Source organism: Apus apus, chromosome 1 (assembly GCF_020740795.1).
Source record: "Apus apus isolate bApuApu2 chromosome 1, bApuApu2.pri.cur, whole genome shotgun sequence".
NCBI lineage: Eukaryota > Metazoa > Chordata > Aves > Apodiformes > Apodidae > Apus > Apus apus.
Genome location: NC_067282.1, coordinates 180054903 through 180074926, shown reverse-complemented (window position 1 = coordinate 180074926; position 20024 = coordinate 180054903). Strand labels below are relative to the sequence as shown.

The window sequence follows — 20024 nt, the reverse complement described above, 5'->3', positions numbered from 1 at the left end:
TGAAATACAGGGAAACTGAGGAATACAAAAGCAAAGAAATCTGTCATAATTGAGTATTTTAACAAGCTTAGGGTCCCTATTCAATGCTGTGTTCACTAGTCCTACTGCCTACTTATTTAGCAGCAGAAAATATTTACTTGGTAGAAAAATGACTTCTTTTGTTTTGGAGAAACTTCCTGAGTCAGATCCTGAACCACAAATTAAGACTGTTTTGCACCTTCTTTCTTGAGAAACTTAATGGCCTTCTGCTTCCTTATCAAGAAATATTGGGCTTTTCTTCCGAATAACATGACTTTCAAGGAAAAGAAATCAGACAGGAGATACTGTTAAACATCTTTTTATTGTAGTATTTAATGTACATGCAAAATTTTAAAAAAGTGTCAGTTATATCTGTAAGCGTATAACAACAATGTAAATATCTTGGATCAGCAATGTATTCGGATTAGGGACTAATAACTCTAAGTGAACAGACATCTTTCAGGATATGCAGTTTATATCATAAATCAAGGTTTTCTTCAGAGTGATTTTCCTCATAAAAAGATAAAATATTTGTTTACAATCTCGTTTGGTTTTTAATACTGAAAAAAATCTAGACTAGTACACTCTCCATTATGTACATAGAAAAACATAAAACTATATCCATACCAGTGTCTGTTTTAAATGCAAATAGTAGTTAACAGCTTTGTAAATTTTTTGTGCATCTTCTCCCTTCTTTCCCCCCTTTCCCTCCCCCTAAAAAATGCAGCATTTCCTAAAGTTTTCAATGCTTTGGCAGAAATTGAACTGAAGGCACTCCCGTGTTAGGTAAAGCAATACGTGAAATATCAGCGCTAAATAAAAAAAAGCTGTAGGTGTACCAGACAGCTCCATGCTCATCCCAAGGGACAAATCTTGCACTCTCCAAGGTCAAGAACTGGTTTGCTGGAGATCCCACCCGGAGTAGGCTCAGGCCCCAGGCTAGTTTACCTGATGAGCCTCACAACTATTTTTACAAATGCTTCACGCAAACCGTGTGGGGATGCAGAGAGCATCTCTGAACACAGTACTATCACAAGGGCAAAAAGCTCCTGCAGGTCACAGCATCAGAACGTGTTGCCAAGGCTTTGCTTTCCAGGCCCTGTTCTTTGCAACACGGTTGTTTCACACAACACCCTCAGTTTAAGACTTCCTGATGTTGCAGCTCAGCTGAAAACAAAACCCCCCATGAACGTGAAGTTTCCAAATCATCTCTTGTGATGGATTAGTTTAGACTCAGCAAAGCATCCGGAAGATACTCAGCGTTTGTCCTGAAAACAATCCGCGCGCTAGCGGCAACCTGACTGGTGCTGACAGGGAAGCTTTGAAAGCTGATAGAAATGTCTCTCTCAGGGGCAGCTCCTCCTCGGCCTCATGTGGGTTGTGTTTGGCACACCTTTACTTTTCTTGTAACTCAGGGTTATCTCTGGCATACCTGTGATATGTATTTATCTGGGTACTTTTAAAAAAAAAAAAAAAAAGAACAACACAAAAAGCCCCAATCTATGAGATAAGCACCTAAATGCTCACCAAGGGATGTGTTGTTAAGTCACAGTCAGAAAAAACATTTCCATAATAACCAGTTTCAGTTCTCAACTGCAGTTTGCTTCTGCAAACCTAACAGAAGTTGAGAAACAACTGAATGCAAACTTCCAAGGCATAAAGAATGAGACAGGCACCGACCAAGGCTTTTTATGCACACGAAAAGTTTTCATGTGTCAGCGTCTCCAACCTGATACTGTCTTAGGTTTTTGGGACATATAGCAGTTCAGTAATTTGTTTACTTCACTGATTTATTCATAGTGCACCATATCTGACCATGACTGTAAATAGCTGCAGTCAACTGACAATCCAATTGAAAAAGAACATTCTGCTAAAACCTGCCAGCTGGTCACGTTCATTCTGCTGCAATAGCTCTGTGCTCTTTGGCCACAATAAAATGAATGGCTTTACAGTGTTGGAAAGCATTTTTGTCGTTCTTCAGTATCACTGTGGATTTACCTCACAAGAAATTTAGGGTGAGATAAAAAGGCATCCAACAACACTTCAGTCTCTGAATTGAACGGACAGCAAAATTATATGCAGCTGGCATGGAAGAATAGCCATTTAAAGTTAGTTAGAAATGCAGACTGAAGGAGAAAAAAAAAAAAAAGCATGTAGTCCAGTAAGAATAAACATTAGAATAAGAAACTGAGCAAGTGATTCTTTGTTTTGGGCCAGTATATTCACCACCAGTTGCTCTGTGTTGCTTTGAGAAACATGAAACTGGCACCAAAACACTCCAAACAACACAAAACCCCCACCCCCTGCCTAGGCTGATGGCTCTCCTTGGAACGTCCCTCAAATCTCCTTCCGTACTGTGGCTCGGATGTGGCTGAACATTTTGCCTATGGCCTCAAACAGTGGGTCGCAGAACGTGTGGACGCCGATGGAATAGACACGGCTAATGCACTGGATCTCAATCAGGTAGCTCCTTATGCATGGCACCACCACCCAGATGTGCAGGAATGACAAAATGGCAAAGTAGATGCCCCAGATGACAGCCATAGGAATGCCAAAGATAGCTGTCAGTAAACGATAAAACCAGTACTTCATTACAGTGAAGGTGGTAAAACTGGCCTTCCAAATCCCATCAAAGCTGTGTGTTCCCTCTGGCTCAGCAACCACATCTTCAAAATCAATCTGCAGCAAAGAACACAAAATCAGGTCAGTCAGATGTTTGCATCAAGGGTAGATTCCAGAAACCCATTTCCTGGACAGCAATGATGTCCTGCGCCAAAGCACCAAAGCATGTACTTCCTACATCCCAACATGATTAAACCCATTTTAACACATCATTTAAGACAAGAACCTTTTTCCAGTGACTATCCGGGAGCCTCAATAATTAGCTCAAAATTAGACATCTAACATCCAGACAGAGATGAACTGCCCACAATGTATTTTCCTCATGTTCTACAACCCTTAAGGTAGAGAGTACCACTGAAGTCTACTTAAGGGATGAACCAGGTGAACAGAGACATCAAGCTTCATTGCCTAACTTAACCATTTCACATCTTTTCGTATGGAATAAATGCAGTTACTACTTTGACTTTTTCCACACCTCAAGCATGCATCAATAAAATGTGTTTTATTCATCTGAATTACCTGATCTTTCCTTGTATAACACTGCTGAATTTTGACCATGAATAAATGGTGAGGGTAGCTATTTAAATATATACTTTGAAGCAGACATAGATAGCTGTTAATAGAACGAAAAATAAAATCTTACATGTTGACCTGTATCTGGTGGAGTTCCTCCTTATTCTGAAAGCGTTAGGGAGCTCTTTCATCTTACTAGAAGTAAGGAAGCTCTTCATATTAGAGCCATTTTGTTCTAGCCTGTCCTGTTTATGTGGTAACATTGTTCATGAAAGACCCAGCCAGGCTAACATATTAATATTTAGAAAGAACACACTCTTCCACATATTTCATAGTTTTGACTATTCGTCATAAATAGTTCAAAAATTGACTTAAGGAAACAGTGCATTCCAACTGGCATGTTTTGCCTCTCTCTGTTGAAATACTGAATCATTCAGGAAGCTTAATTGTCATAACATTTCTATTAGAAAATTAACAGAATTGTGATGATAGTTCAGCTCCATGTCACAGAAACATGTGTTTGATATAACCCACAATACAGGATATTTAATTTATTCAGCACAACCAACTGTATAGGTACTGCATTCAACAGGAAAAAGAACATCACAAGACTTTTCCTTTGCAAGAAACTAAGTTACTATTTAAATCAGATGAAAGAAAAAATACATTGCACTCCTGAGACTGGATCCCAAAGTGAGTTGCTGTTGCTGCTGTAAGTGAAAATTTACAGGAGTGGAGTAAGTATGATATGGGCCAGTGGTGTCAGGAATTTAGGCAACAGTACCTTAGTGTGCTGGAAGGAGGTGAATATACATACACTCAGTGTAAGTATCTCTTATACTGTAGGAAAAGTCTCACAATTACTCATTTAAATCTAAAACATACATATAAATTGGAAAGCACTGCTCTTTCTCTCCTGTTGAGTCTTCAGCAACCTCAAAAAAGAAATTACCAACTAAGGGAAAAATATTTTAAGACCACTGGACTTTCCAGTTTCTTAAAGAAGAAAGATCATTCTAAAGCAAGAAAAGTCTAGGTGCAATTTACTTGAAGGGCTTGAAAGTCCTTGGAAGGAAATTTCTGCATCAGCTGTGATACCAAATATCTTGAAAGCCTAATATCAAGCTGGCTTAATTCAACATATTATTAGGCCTAAACATCAGTCTCAGCCAGTGCTTCTCTCTAAACATAATGCAAACTATAAACTCCCTCTTTACCTGCCACTCTGAACTAGGCTTTAGTGATCTGAAAGCGATCTATGGTTCTTTGGGAGGGGAATTCACCATCATCATCACCATCACACCTGAAGGTATCATTTGGGCTGAAATTCCGCCTTCACAGAAACCAATGGCAGATTTTGTCCAGGCAGAGTACCCAAGGAGCACATCTCAGCGTTGTGCACTTGTCCATAAAGGTGTGTGGGGCCGAAAGTCTTTCTGGACTTTATGAAACCAGGCAGCGTAATTTTAAATAATAGCTACAAAACAGAGAAAATGTAAAGAGAGTTTGGATCATGGTTCTCTTCTGCAATAGTGTCTAAAGAAGCACAGAAAGTACTCTATGTTCACTGCTGAAGACAGGAAATTGGGAATTATTAGGGCTCTGTAATTCCAGTGGGTGCAAGATTGAAGCTCTGGTGGAAATAACTCAAATTCTCAGAAAGGCATCACAGACAATATGCTCTTTATTTTCATTGTGGGGTTAATAGACTAGTTCATGTCTAGGGACTAAACAATGGAGGAAAAAAAAAGCTTTACGAAGTGTATTTGCCATAAAGTAATTACATGAATCAGTCATTAAAAGTTAGATGCAGTGCAGTAAGACAGAGCAAGGAACCTTCCTGGATGTATTGTGATCTTTTTACCAAATGAAACAGATGGCCTTGTATCAATCACGGGATTTTAGGACTGCATTATGAAAGAAAGAAGTAAAAGTTGTGGAAGTGTACATGAAGAAGTCACTATCTACTGATGATGGCATATAATAGTCTTATCACAGAATCACAGAATAGTCATGGTCAGAAAAGACCTTTAAGATCACAGAGTCCCATCCTCCCACTCCCCTCTAAAGATTATTTCAAAATTTGCATATTTTCCACTCAAATCAATCTCATTCAACTGACTACACATGTTGGAAAAATGTAGGCCTCAGTTTATGGAGCATATATATATATCTATCTTATTTTTTGGCATACACAAGTAAGCATATTTACAGTATCTGCTTCTGCAACTATTCAAAAGTTAACCTTTGATTGTAGCCCATATCCCATGTTAGCTCATTTTCAAAGAGAATGAGTATTGGCTTAGTATCAATGTTTGCCTTGAAATCAGGTAACAAAAATATGCAGATGATGCCAAAACCCAAGATGATACAGCAAAAAAAGCTGCTTCTCAAAACACTGCTATTACATGAATGGATGCCCTATCATTGGAAGTGGTCAAGGCCAGGTTGGATGGGGCTTTGAGCTACTTGGTCTACTGGGAGGTGCCCCTGCCCATGGCAGGGGTGTTGGAACTAGATGATCTTGGAAGTCTCTTCCAACCCAAACCATTCTATGGTTCTATGAAGACTACATGGTTGAGCATAGCTCCCTTATTCTAAAACTTCTGGCAATTTATTGCATGCTTCCCAGCAGTTGATGCTGTGATCCCTGACAGAGCCAGTTTGTGCTCACAGCCATCATACAGCAGTCCAGTGCATTGAGGGCTATTCAGGGTCATGCCTAAGGTCTTTTTATTCAGTTCAGTTGTGGTGGAGTCTTTCTTGTGTTTTTTCAACTGGTCTATAAGGGAAATATTAAATCTCAGCAGGAAAGCAAGTTTGCATTGAGTTCCATCAGCCTTTTCATGGTTGCATTTTTAATTTAGCTAAGTGAGACCTATTTTTATCAGCAAAGTATTTTTGGCATGCAAAAAAGAAACCATAGCTTTGTATGAATTTCCTAGAAATTTAAAAATAAATAGTAGGACTGGCCCGTAATTCAATTATTTTCAAAATAATTCATTATAATGAATGTTTTCCTGCAAAATGGAAGCCAGTAAACTCACTTTTATTCAAATGAAATGGTAAACTTTCTGTAATCTTGATTCTCTGTAACTAATATTTTTAGCCTGTTGTGCATTCCAAGATGTCCACAGAGTTAACCCTGCAGAGCTGACAGAAGAATCATGCCAAATACCATTGCCAGATGGAGAGCCCTGTCCTCATTCCAGGAGATGATGCTAATATTAGAACATATATGATATATCTCTGGCCAGGATTTCCCAGCTCAAATCATGCACAGTTGTCTTAAAAGGAATCAGTCTGTCTGTGAGATGATAGCAGAGGTGTATTCACGAACAATTGTCAAGAGGTTACTCTGTTGGAGCAATCTCAACAGCTCTTGGAATGTTTCTGCCAATGCACAGAAGCTACATAGATGGTGCTCTAGAAATCATAGCTGATGTCCTACTACCACATCTTTCCCATCTCATTATTCCTCAAGTCTCATGTTCCACATTGCTCCAGTTTGATTAAGGGAGATACCAAACTGAACTTGAGCGTGAAGACAGAAACATAGCCTGGCAACTCTAAAAACTCTCAGCTGAGTACAGTGTTAAAATGAAGCTGCTATGACCCTGAAAGCCATAGGAACGTTATGAGATTAGGTACACGTCCAGAGTCCAGCTGCCACTGGAACGCAAACCTCTGCGGTGCTGTCTCAAAACCACACTTACCCACAGCAGTGTGCAGTCTAAATAAAGACAGGCAAGGAGCTGAAGTGATCTGGGCTCTTCTCAGCTGCTAAGAGATCACGTACAGATCAACTGGCTGGGAAATGCTCTATTTATTTCACTGTTTAGGCAGTACAGAAAAGTCTTTATGCTGCAGGAACTGAGATATCACCCATATTCTTCCTGCACTGAACCACTCCCATGAAAGATCCTGTTTTTAACTCATAGGGATCAGTCCTCCACAAGCAGCAGGAGGAATGGGTGACTGGATGCATTTTGCCTTGCTATGGGTTACATTTATGTCACTGGAATTACTCACTCCTCAGGCCCTCCTATTACTCTCCTCTGGTTTTCAGTTCAGTAGCACTCAGTGATAGTGAGTGTCATCAGACTGGTAACGGGACTCCAACTGCACTAAGTAAAGTAAAAATAGGATTGACAGGAGAAAGAGAAGTGGCCAGAAATATGATCCTAGGGAAGAAAGACACTCTAATTTCTAGAAATTAGTCTAACTGGCTTGCAAGGGTAAGATACCTTTTTTAGGGTATTGTTGCCAAGACCACTTTCGCCAAAGCATCACGCACACATAGATCTGTGAAGAACTCTGTTTTGTCTACCCAAAGGCATGCTTAGGTTAGGCACAGGTCTTGTTGGGTATACGGCATGTTCAGTGCGCAGTTTGTTCCTCCAGAGCTGTCAGGGTGTGCTGTGAGATCACATTAGTTATTTGCCAAGCCAACGAATACACAGGCACGTTCACTAGAAGTGAAAGAAATTTGTTTTGACCCTCTAAGGGATGCTAATAACTCACTTCAGCCTCCTGTTTTAGCCAAAGCCATTAAACACTATCAACTCCTGTTCCATGCCTACAATACACTTCCTGACTTCAGCTATTCTTTGTTTCCTACTATTCAGTTTGGTAAAGCCAGCTTTTACTTTGCTTGAAGCTTTTGTCTGATTCTGCTACTTACCACAGCTTCTTTTGCTCTGCATATGTTTATTAAACTTGTATCAGGAAATTAAGGAACGTTCTTTGATTCTAAAAGAGATTTATTTACAAGAAAGGGAAATGGTATGGGCAATTTGTCTTCTTTTTTCAAAGTCTGTTTGAAGAAAAAAACTACTAACTAATAAAAGCTTAGCAGTGTGAAGTTACTGTTTCTTTCAAAAAATCCCCAGCTGACTTGATATATTAGTTACATGCAAAAATAGATGACCTGTTGACCTCGCCACTTTAGTCCGTACGTATCAAAACCTGGCAGGTTGGGAAGGTGTGTTAAATGCCAACCTCAAATTGCCCACTCACCAGTTGTGCTTCTCCTTGAAAGTTCGTTCTTTGAGGTACATAATATCCACTAAATTGAAAAATTTACTGTGTTGGTGCTATCAGGAAAAAAAATTAATTATTGATGCCATCAACATTTTATAGGGGGTTTGATCTAATCTACGTTTCTGTGATTGTAACTGCAATTATTCAGATATTTTGTGTGTTGTAGCTGTATTCTGCTACTGTGCTCAGAGCAGGCAGTTTGCACAGACAGGCACCACTGCTACTCTAGAGGAGAAACTCAAACAAGTGCTGAGGATCCCCACGTTTTTGAGTGCCATCAGTACCTTTGGGAGTCAGTGAAAGGATGCTTAGGTCCTTACCGGATCTCTCTTGATCCACCACTCATATCTCTGATCAGGCAAAACATTTATATATGCACACAACCTGAAAATTGTGAACTGTCCCACTTATGTCAATATGCTCACATCTCCTATCAGACCAAGGCTATAGTCAAGTCTGAACGTATAGTTACACAGGGAAAAGTCACAAGCTAGTTTCTTTTACATTTTTAGCACAGTATGGAAACTGTCTTTACTACTTACTCTGTGCTGTTTTTAAACAGGTTTTTCTCTGATACCAAAACTGTAAGTATAATATTGTTTCACCATATTACAATGTCCCTGTGAGACTTGAAACAGAGATATAGAAAAAAAGCAGATATTATATTTTTTTCTCTTGTAATAAATGCAATTTGCAAGTTTTACCAATGCATTCAATGTCTGTTTAAAGAAACATTCTGCAAAAGAAAATGTATAAAAGATGACAAAATGACAAGTCTTTCTATGGCATAAGTCACACTTGGGAACTGATGTTCAGGACAGGTGCAGCACTACTAACTTTGATGAAGGCCATGGTGTGTGTTATTAAAAACAAGAAAATGAATTGAGTGTAGAAGACCATTATTAGTTTTTGTACTTTCATATACTTTTTGGAACTTAAAAATTGCCAAATACAGTGCTTGGAGAACAACGGGCATCACAGCAGCAGAAAAAAAATTCAAGCAATAAGCCAACAGCCATTCAGTTAGATCAGTGAAATCAAACATCTAGATGTTTCCTTGACCCTATGAAATACTATGTTTCCATGTCTGCTGATGCTTGTCTTCCCAACCACTGCCACAGTTTATCAGAAAATGATGAAAAAAGCATAGGTTTTTTCTGTTGAATCTGAGGGAAAGACCATGGGGGTGTTGGGGCTTATGGGAGTAAAGCTGCTTTTCTCCCTTCCCTCACCTCTCAGACATCAGGAGACCTGTTCACAATTTTAAGAGCGCTGTGTAATCTCCATCTGGTAAATGTTTACCTGTAGTAGAGAAGCTGGTACTCTGCTCCTGAAAACACAGAGCTTCATTATGCCTAGATGTTCTGTTTCCTCACTAATCATTGTTTTCAACAGCCAACATTAGGTGCTGTCAGGCGTGCAGTAAAGTCCATCTATTCCAGAGTATTCATGAGCCTCAGGGTATAGCATAGGTGACTACAAAACATTAATATCCAGCAGCATTCAGAGATGCAATCAGTTCCATCACAAGACAAGAAATGACCTTGACTCTTGGTATGGTGGCAAGCATCTAACAAGGGAACCCTGCAAGTCCCCCAAGACTGGGCTGCAGCAAGATTAGGCTCTGCTTGTGAACCTTGAATGCTGTCTTCAAAACACACTTGGTCTTCTGGGGACTGGCCAGATCAGCAGGCACAACATTCACTCCTTTGCAGTAAAAAAGATGCCATGAGTGCAGATGGCTAGGACCATAGTTTTTATGTAAGGCTGGTTAAGTGCAGAAAAAATGACAAACAAATAATTCCAAAGTGAATGAAACCATTAACAAGCAAGCAGAACTGTTCCACTCCAGTGACTTGCTTAAACTGACCACTGCATTTGCCTTACATTCCCTGTCTCCTTGTGCCTGCTTTCCATAATATGGCAAGAAAAGTGTTCTGCCAGCAGATCTCTTAATGGAAACAGTGACTCTTTTCTGAGTACTATAGAGTATGCCAGAAAAGCAAACAATGCTTTAACAAACAAGCATATTAATGTTGGAAAGTAGAGTTGAGGGACTACACGCTTCTTGGCAGGGAAGAAAACCAGTCTGGTCAGGAGTGACCCCTACTGCACACATAACATATATTCAAATGGGTTGTGAACAATTTTAAATAATACCATCACTTAGAAAAACATCATGACCGCAGACCACCATTTCACAAACTGAAAATCAATGAAAACAGCCAAAAAAAAAATAAATTTGCTACTAACTACTGAAAGAACAACCCCCTACTCCCTGCCCACGCTGAATTACTGATTACATGCCAGAAAAGCCCTGGTGGTGGGCTGTTTTATCAGATGGGCAGGCTCACCAGAATCTGTGGAAATACTTGTGAGAAAAATGTGGCTGGTGCCAACGGGTCAGAGCTGCAGAAACCAGCCATTCTCCAGGGATCTCTTCCTGAAGCAGTTGCCTGTCCTGTCTCAATATAGTCCAGCTGAAGGAAAGACTAGCAGCTTCACGGAGACATCTGGACTCCTCTGAAATATAGAGAAACTTCCTGTGCAGGTGGGGATATCATGTCAGCCAGTTACTTGGAAAATACACTGATGTTGTTGTAGTAAGCAATCAGAAAACAAAGTGGCTCTTATCCTCCCTGGAAATGGGCTGCTGGGAGGTTGTTGCAGTTTTCCTAAAGAAAAACTCTTAAGAAGCTATCTCTATTTTATTATATCTCATGTTTCACAGTTTCTTGTTTGAAATAAGTACTTTAGCAAAGAACTCTAATATGTCTGTGTATATGTACATCCACATATGTCTGTTCATCTGTTTGTTCATCAACATGAACACTGAGTGAAGTTTTGACTACACTAAAGATAATGGAAATTTTTTATTGATTCCAGAAATGTTAATAAATGAAATATGTAAATAGATTTTTGTATTATTTTTCTATTATACATATTGTATAAATACATCTTCGATATAAAAATAGATTTATGAATTAATTGTGTATGAATGAATCATATTGCCTTCGATGCAGGTTTACAGAGCTGCTACTATGATAATAAACTGCTATTAAGTATAACTTTTTAGAATTTGCTCTACCTTCAAGCTTCATAAATTTAAGCACTAATAGGAAAGGAAATACAGTGACCTTGGACTCCAGTAGTATGTGGAGAGAGATGGGCACCTTTGGAGGGTGCTTTAGATCTGAAATTCCTTTTTTTTAAATTTTTTTCTATCATTTCTAAAGTGAGTCAAAGGAGAAGAAACTCTTTACTGGGTACATGACCCACAAACACATTCCTGTCAACTGCTGACATACTTTCTAGTAAATCTGTGGAACTTGTTCTCACCTTTTCCCTCATTTCTACCTGAATAAGCTTATTGCTGACAAAGAGATGCCCAGCTGCCTCTCAGTTCCTTTTTAAAAAAAAATACCTCTGCACTTCTGTTGGCAAATTGTCTTTCTTATGGAAGATCTTAAGTTACTGGTCCTTAAATATGAGGTAACCGTTTCTTTAGCATTTCCTAAAAATTACAGCATCATTTGCCTACAGTTCTTGTTTCCTCATAAACTGCACTAGAACAGAGATATATGAACCTGGACTTCATAAAACACCAGACTTATGGCTGAGGTCTACAGCAGATATTAACCTGGTCTGAGGTTAGTAATTAATCTGAGGAAAAAAAAAAAATAAATTCTGAGAAGGGATTTCAAAGCTGACAAAGGAACTGTTGCAATCCATCTGTGAGATTCCTCCAGCCTTTTTTGGAAGTCGGAGTATACATTCAGCACAAGGAGAGTCTGGACAGGGAATGTGATGCTTTCACCTTCAGCTGTGAGAGAATCTTCTAACTTCTTATTGACAAAGCTGAATTTATCAGTTTGCATTTACTTGAAAATAAGATACATGGTCCAGATGAGTAGAAGACTGGACAAAACCCATCCTTGTACAGCCCTACTAACACCTGTAGCATAACTCCTCTACTACCTTGAATAAAAACTAATCTTGAATAATGCCTGAGTGAAAGTTCTATCAATTAATGTGCTCCTTAGAATAGGGATAATGGTACTGAAACTATTTGTGGGTTTGAATACTAAGCTGATTACATGATTTCTGAGAAGAAATACATTGCATGAAATTCAAACTCTGTTTTGAAACTATCAAAGGACATTTTCGTAAGAAATCTGCCAGGAAAAAAAAATAAGATACTGAATTAAACCTGCCACGCAATAAATAAAATGAAATTAAATAGAATAGCTTATCTTTCATCTTCAAAATAATAAGCCCTTTTTAGTCCAAGACAATTTTTATTACTGTCATTTGTCTGGAAAATAGAAGAGAGATGGTAGTTCTGGATCAAAAAGCTCAGAAAATCAATTGCCAACATAGATTTCATTGCACTGTATGTGTATTACAAGGGTGTTTGAGAGCTCTGGGACATACAAACTTATCTTAGTTCAGAACTATAAGTCTCTCCAGTTTTCCAGAGATCACAAGTTTTACAGAATCATCCAAGTTAATTTGTATTTTCTTCTTTCTGTTGCCTAAAATACAACAAAGATCAAATTCTCACTAGGGACCTTGTGGACAGATCACTATACTATACACATTTTCCCTCTTCTCTCTGGAGACTTTTGGATTTCAACACTACTTTTTTTTTTGCATAGACATCCATACTCGCTGCAAGAGAAGATACCATTTCTCCCCATATAGTGGGCTAAAAATGCTAAAATTAATTAAAAATGTTTTAACATTTTCTAATGTATAATCTGAATTCTGTTGAATTTATCAGAAACAGAAACTATCTGTCTCCTCTGAATATAAGGGTGTCAAAGAAATTCTAACAATGGGGACATCCATGCTGAATCATTGGCTCTGTCCCCATGGCCATCAAATGAATATTTTCCTATGGGCTTATGAGTCATGTTCATCATGCTAAGCAAGAAGACAGTGCATAAGGCTTTAATAAGACTACGAGCTTAAACACAAACACATTTTTTGAGAAAGACTATTTTGTTAGAACAGATGCCATTATAATTTGCAATCTTACGGACATCCACAAATTCCATGTCCAGGAACTCCTAATTAATATGCAAGAAAACTGTTTTTCAGAGCTCTAAAACCTCGCTCAGCTGTCATATAAACCGGCATTCATGATTCAAGATTTTATCTCTCACTCCTAGACTAGCCTGGGAAGAAGTATTTGAAACAATTGTATCATGTGGGTAGCCAAAGTCAAATGTTTGACTGTTCTTGCATTCTAAATCTAAACCCCACAGCTGGACATTAACATGATACAGAGTTTCAGAATAACTGCATTAAAATACAGATGTGTAAAAGCAAGGTGTTGTGTCTAAGCTACATCTGTCTTCAATGGAGAGAAAACATGCCCCTTGAGTACATCACTCAGTCTGTCATACGGTTATGCCCAAACTCTGTGATGTAAATCTGCCTCCAGAGGCATCTAGTGTCCACCACTGCCAACAGCAAGAGCCCAAATGACAAGCTTGATTCGAACATACACACATATTTTACATATAAAAATGTATTTATATATTATATATTTATATTGATGTATTTAAATGTATATTTTCCTATTTCCATGGGACTTGTAACTCTATCTGAAAACACGGAAAGAGGTTCTGCATTCGATTTAATTTAATTCCTTGATTAAAAAAAACAAAACAACACCTGACTGAGCTGCTTTTCTCATGTTTTAGCCTGTTGAAGAGCAGAATTCTGTTCCTCCCAAGCTGTTGCCTGCTGTCACATCTGAGTGACAGTTCTCAATGTCTCAGCCCTCTCATACGAAAAGAGCAGGGAATGACACCTGCTTCCCTTCCAAGAGGTTCTCAGGCGTGGAGATGGGAGATGCTCTGCCTAGTCATCTCTCTGTGCATCTTACACCCTGCTCAGCACAACAGGGAAGGACTGTAACTGTGAAGGACTAAATAAAATGGCAAATGTTTTTTTTTAAAAACCTCTCTTTTTATTAGAGTGACAGAAATTGTAAACGGTTCTTAAATGGCTGACTAATTCTTTCCTCCCTAATGCCTACATGAGTGTGTTATGGTATCTATCAACATCTGACTAAAAATTCCAGACTTTTCCTTGCAGTGAGCTGAATTGCCCTGAACTGCATTAAGCTTTAAGTGGTCAGCATGAATACATAACTGTTTAAACCTTGGTACAAAAGCTCTGCATCCTTCCATCTAGAGCCAAGTACTGGACTTTTTTGCCAGGGAGAAAAGTACTCTTACGCAACAAGTAGCAGATAGACACCACTTGTTTAAAACAAAATAGTAATAATATTCTGGACAGTAGACCAGGCACAGGCCTTCCTTCCTGGCACACCACCGTAGGAAAAAACTGTAATCTGGCTGCAGCTGTGAATGCATGTTTGGTCCTCACTAGACCCAAAGGAGTAGACTTTACAAGGTTGGCTGGCTACAAGGTCCATCCCCATCCTGAGCAAGAAGCAAGGAAGTACCGAGAGGTGCAAGCTGCAGCAATACCATTTCCCTCCTCCTTCATGTCTTCCAAACTCAGTAAACTTTGTGCAGACTTGACTACTGATACTTTGAGAAAATTTGAACTCCAAAGAGTTGGAAGGCTGTAATTTATATGAAGTTTGGGAAACAGGAAGAGCAAAGGCTGAACTTCAGGTACGTTAATGTGAATCCTGCATAATCAGGAAATGAATGACAGAAAAAAACCTATTTGCTTTCTGTCCTGTTTGTTGTGTCTCATCACATGCGAACAAAAAATGTGGGACTCAAATCCAAGAGCATAATCGTCCAGTGAAGGACATATGAAATAGATATAACTGTGAGATAAATAGCTGTATAATTACCAGACTGACTCCTGGAGAGCTCCCAGGTGCACAGAGACTTTTTCTCTCTCACTAGATTCCCTCCTTGCATGACTAGCCAACTTCACAAGCCAATGCCTCAAAGCACATGAACACTGTTGCATGTTCTCCCCCTGCCAAGATGATGCATGAGGGTCATCGTATGAGGAAGAAACTCCTTCCTTTCTGCTCCCCACTGAAGGAATTAGAACAGGAAGGAAATTCTGGTGATTTTACTATATTTTGCTTCCTCCAGCACAGAGCTGCCAACTGCTATCTGCAGACCTCAGAGGCAAGACCTCATTGCCACCCCTCTCTGAACAGAAATCCAGTGATTCACCACATATTTCTGGAAACCTCTCAGCACTTAACTTCCACTTGGTAGCTAATTTGACGATAAACTGTAAGCAAAGTTGAGGTCACCCATAACTTTGGTATAAAGCATCTTGTTTTATGCAAGGATCTAGACTAGGTCTCTCCCTCTTGCCCAGATCCCTACCCTATTGCTGCCTACACTATGTATCTGCTGCAGAGGAAGCTGTACAGGTGCTGTGTGTTGAATTACCGGAGAACACGTCTCCTGCTTCTCACAAGCAAGGGTTATTTTAAAATGTGCTATGGGAAGTATTTGAATGCAGACAACACTGAGGCCTTTTACAGAGCTGCTTACAGAGCAGATTCCTCGTTCTCTGTCTAATCATTTCTGTTTCATGGCTGACTGATTTGTCCCCAGTTTCCATGCTATTGTGCCTCATAGTCAAGTGGCAAGAAATGCATTAAATGCTGGCTAAAAAGCAGAAGGTTCTGAATCTGGAAAAAAGCAATGGCTCTAAACAAAATTGAGCTAAGCCTGAACCACACTTCTGGCTCTGTAACACTCCTGAACATTTTTTTTTTCCTCTGGCTTTCTCAGTAACAGACTGAGACTGGGGACTCCTTTTGCTATACAAGTCTATGTTTTACATTCTGCCTGGATAATTTACAGCTGAAGTAAGAAAGGTAGATGCATGACAGAAGGGGTGCACAGATTCATGGATAAGGCAGAAAATGAACCTGTGTACTTTCAACCCAATCCAAGCCTGTCCCCTAGGTACTGGGTCTGAACTTTATTGCTACATCTAATAGGCTGAATCTGAAAGCAGTGTCCAAATAACTCAGATTGTGGCAAAATTCCTCTCTCTTTTTCAGGTTGGACCGATCCACAAAATACCCACAAAAATAAAAATAATTCTTATTTATTCTTTTAACAAAGCAGAGAAATGTTTCTTTATGATGTCCATGTTTTACAAATACTGCTGGTTTTATGATGCAAAATGGATCCTGTCTGGTTAACATCAAACTCATTTTGATACATTCCTGTGTCTTGATGTGACTACGTGCAGTATCAAGAGTTCACCTGCTGACACAGAGGTGGTACCAGTATTCTGGCTCTTTGCTGGTTTTCAGCAAATGTGTTGGTCCACTATTACTTCAAAAGGACGAACTGAAAAGATGTTTTTCCATTCCTGTAATTCTTTACAACTTTCTTTTGGATGATTGGATGTAACAAACCTTCTTAATCACTGCCCGTGTGGGAGGCAGAGAGGGCAAGATGGGCTTTGCACACTCCAGTATCTTTCAAGTTCGTTAGGAGGTTTTTCCATCAGTGGTCTCCCTCTTTTCCCAGCAGGATTTTTCCTTCCCTAGTTAAGTTTGTGGACACCCAGATTCTGACTTGCTTGGGGGCTATGACTCATCCTCAGAAGGTTTGGTTGCTTTGGGGACTTCTTCTGTTGATGTACGCAATAAGACATGATGCAGTCTCATTCTTCAGCTCCATATTCCCTTTCTGCCCAGCTGCTCCTCCGTGGTTAGAAGAAAAAGAATTGCTCTCTCCTTTTTAAAATCAACCATTTTAATGGCAGTTTTGTATCATTAGGTACACAGGTGACTTTTTCTTAACAAATACAAACTTTATGCCTTTTCTTTCTAGATGGCAAAGCTGACAATGGCTCCCTAAAAATATAGTTCTGAGGGATAATTCTTAGCATTGATCCAGCACAGTGTCTAGTTATAATGAGCACCTTCAAATTGTGCTGCAGCCAGTGGAATTTGAGTTTACTTGGGACTTTGCTATGTTGTCTACACATAGCGTGAATTATTTCACTGACATACATTCCAGGACCAGAGTCCAACTTTTGATTCTCTGGAAACAATGCAATATTTCTCTTTTTCAATAATGGGTCTTCCTGACCAACAAACATAGTGAAGTGCACACACTGACTCTGCTGGACACTAAATAAGCCAATTCATGGTTTAGTCACCCATGACTGGGCAAGTCCTGTTTTTCTTAGGTTCTACAAGCCCAGATGAGCCATCCTCAATTTTCACATAGATAGTATAAAATTTGTCTGCTAAGAGAAGAACCAGCTCTGTGATTTTTCTGACCAAAGCAACTTCAAGCAAAAAGCTCCATCGACCCTGACTTGTCAAAACAGTCAAACTCTGAATTAAAAACCTGAAGAAAAAAAATCTACACAAGGGCGCAGTTAGACTTAGTTTAATTGTTTCTATTTATCATTTATTGAGGGAAGGAAAAAAAACAAGGAAAACAAAACAAAACAAGGACACAAATCCAAACGAGCACCAGGACCTCTGATTTTGCCCCCACTTGGTTTAGGGAGAGTCCCGCAGGCCTTGCACGGCAACGCAGCTCCCTCAGACTCCACTTGTTTGGTGCCACCTCCCTGCCCTGCCTCCTCCATGCGTGCCCGAAGGAAGGAAAATCCCTCTGCCGGTGTTAGTTAAGGTCACGCAACATTTTCCCCCGCTCCCTCGGTCCCAGGCGGGATGTCCCGGCCGCCGGGCTGACCTGCCTGACCACAGCTGCAGGACCCCGGGCCGGGGCGCCCTTCCCCCCAGGGGCTGCCGCAAGCCCCCGCCCCGGAGGGAGGGAGAGCCAGGGCAGCCCGCCGGAGGATGCAGCGCGACCCGCCTCTGCAAGGAGCCCGCCTTTCTCCTGCACCCTCTCGCTTGCATTTTAATTTATTTTTTTTAAAGACAAATACGTTACGAACGTCCCCCCTGGCCCTTCCCCTCCTGCAGCAGGTGGAGCGAAGCGGTTCGCAGGCTGCTGTCGCCCTGGCCGTGCCCGCGTACTCTGTCTCGGCAGGACAGGCAGCTGCCCGGAACCGGCCTGGCCCCTCGCCCCGTCCCGCCTCGGCCCCCTCACCTTGACCATGTCATCGTTGAGGTGCTTGGGATCTCGGTTGACCAGGTCGATCTCTTTGGTGTGCACGTCGTGCACCGCCTTTTCGCTCAGCTCATCTGCCATCATCTTGTTGTTGGGCTTGTAGATGTTGCCCTGCTCCCTGATGGGCGCCGTGTACAGAAAGCCCTGCGGACAGGGAGAGGGAGAGCGGGCGGGAGGGGAGAGCCGAGCCGAGGAGGGGCGGGGAGGGCAGGGCCCGGCCGCGCAGGAGGGCGGGCCCGGGTACCGCGGGGAGAGCGGAGCGACGAGAGGCTGGCTGCGGGGCGGCTCTCGCCCCGGTTATTTAAGTGCAGCCGCGGGGCGCCAACCACACTCCCGCGGTACCAGGCACGGCACTGGCCGCCGCTCCCGCCGCCCGGTGCTCCGGCCCCGCCGCGCCCCGCACCGCCCGCGCCCTGCCCCGCGCCCCGCCCAGGGCGGAGCGAAGCCGCCCCTAAGCGGGAGGGGGCAGCGTGGCCCCCCACGGGGCTCCCCTCTCAGCGCTCTCCTCATAACGCCCTCCCCACTCTGTCTTCCCAATACCGCCCTCCCCACGCTGCCCTCGCTATGCCGCCCTCGCCGTGCGGACTGGAGCACAGCGCCCTCACTGTGCCCCCTCTACCCCGGTAACCTCACCGTACTGCCCTCACTACACTGCCCTCACTACACTGCCCTCACTATACCACCCTTCACGCGCAGCCATCACCGTGCCCCCTTCACGGCGGCGCCCCCGCCGTAGCCCCCTCCATATACCACCCTCAGCGTACGACCCCCATCACCGCGGCCCCGCCCCGGCGGCAGAGGACGAGCTCCCCCGAGACCCTCTGTCCCTGCCCGCAGGTGCCCGGCTTCCCGCCGGTGCCCGGCTGCCCGCCCTCCCCGCCGGGCGCCGGCCGCAGGCTCCGCCGTCGAGCCGCGCCCCCGCCCCGTCCCTCTCGTCCGCCGGGCCTTGGCGCAGCAGCCGCGGCAGCCGCGGAGGGGGCCGAGCCGCTGCAGGTAGCGGGCGCGGAGCGGGAGGGCGGCAAGGGCAGCCGGCGGAGCTCTGGCAGCGTCCCGGCTCCGTCCCCGCAGCGGTCCTACCTCCGAGTCTACGTATTTGGTGCCGGACATGCTGCCCCGGTCTGGCTGGCGGCTCTGCCGCGGGTGTCCCTGCGCTATAACTTGTAGGACCGGAGGCAGGAGGATCCTGCTGTGCGGAGCGGCCGGCCCGGGGGAGGTAGCTGGGAGAGAGACGGCTGGCCGCCGGCCAGGGGCTGCTCCCTGCCTTTGGCTGGGGTGGATGACAAGCCGCGGTAGGGCCCGGCACATCGCAGGGCGGCTGGGAGCCGCCGGGGGTGGGAGGGGAAAGCGGCCCTGCCCCGGCAACCTGGAAGCGGGCGGACCCAGTCCCGGATGCTCGGGACACGCCGCGCTGGGACAGAGATACGACGGGGAAAGGGAAAAGGTCTTCTCTGCACCGCCTTCCCTCCCACCGGCCGTCCGCGACCCTCGGCAGCCGGTCCCCGCCGCTGGGCTCTGGGCGGGGGGAGACGGTGCCTGTGTGCTGCAGACCCGAACCGGGGTGGGGGGAGGGAGGCGAGGGGGAAAGCGGGGGGGGGGGGGGGGGGGGGCAAGGAAGCAATGAGGATATGGAAAGCTTTAGTTGTGTTTCACATCCAGAGTGAGCGAGGCGTTTGTGGGGCTCCCCCCCTCCTCCCCCCTCTCCCCCGGCATTGACAATAGTTTACACATAATGGTCGCTGCCCCAGGAACAATTGT

General features: G+C 42.9%; 1 protein-coding gene across 1 annotated transcript; it reads right to left on the bottom strand.

The window, feature by feature from the left end:
* Positions 1 to 321: 321 nt before the first annotated feature.
* On the bottom strand, positions 322 to 19539 carry CAV1 (caveolin 1). Its single transcript, XM_051642688.1, has 3 exons — positions 19347 to 19539; positions 18249 to 18413; positions 322 to 2697 (listed from the first exon to the last, which is right to left on the bottom strand). Exons 1-3 carry the CDS (start codon positions 19374 to 19376, stop codon positions 2356 to 2358), a joined length of 537 nt encoding a protein of 178 aa, XP_051498648.1. The 5' UTR covers positions 19377 to 19539; the 3' UTR covers positions 322 to 2355.
* Between the last annotated feature and the right edge of the window lie 485 nt (positions 19540 to 20024).

Excerpts from the sequence above, each read along its gene's own strand:
- CAV1 (XM_051642688.1), bottom strand. The coding sequence starts at position 19,376 with ATGTCCGGCACCAAATACGTAGACTCGGAG. Across the intron at positions 18,414-19,346 it reads CCAAATACGTAGACTCGGAG|GGCTTTCTGTACACGGCGCC; the intron begins GTAGGACCGCTG and ends CCCTGTCCGCAG. Across the intron at positions 2,698-18,248 it reads TCAACGATGACATGGTCAAG|ATTGATTTTGAAGATGTGGT; the intron begins GTGAGGGGGCCG and ends TCTTTGCTGCAG.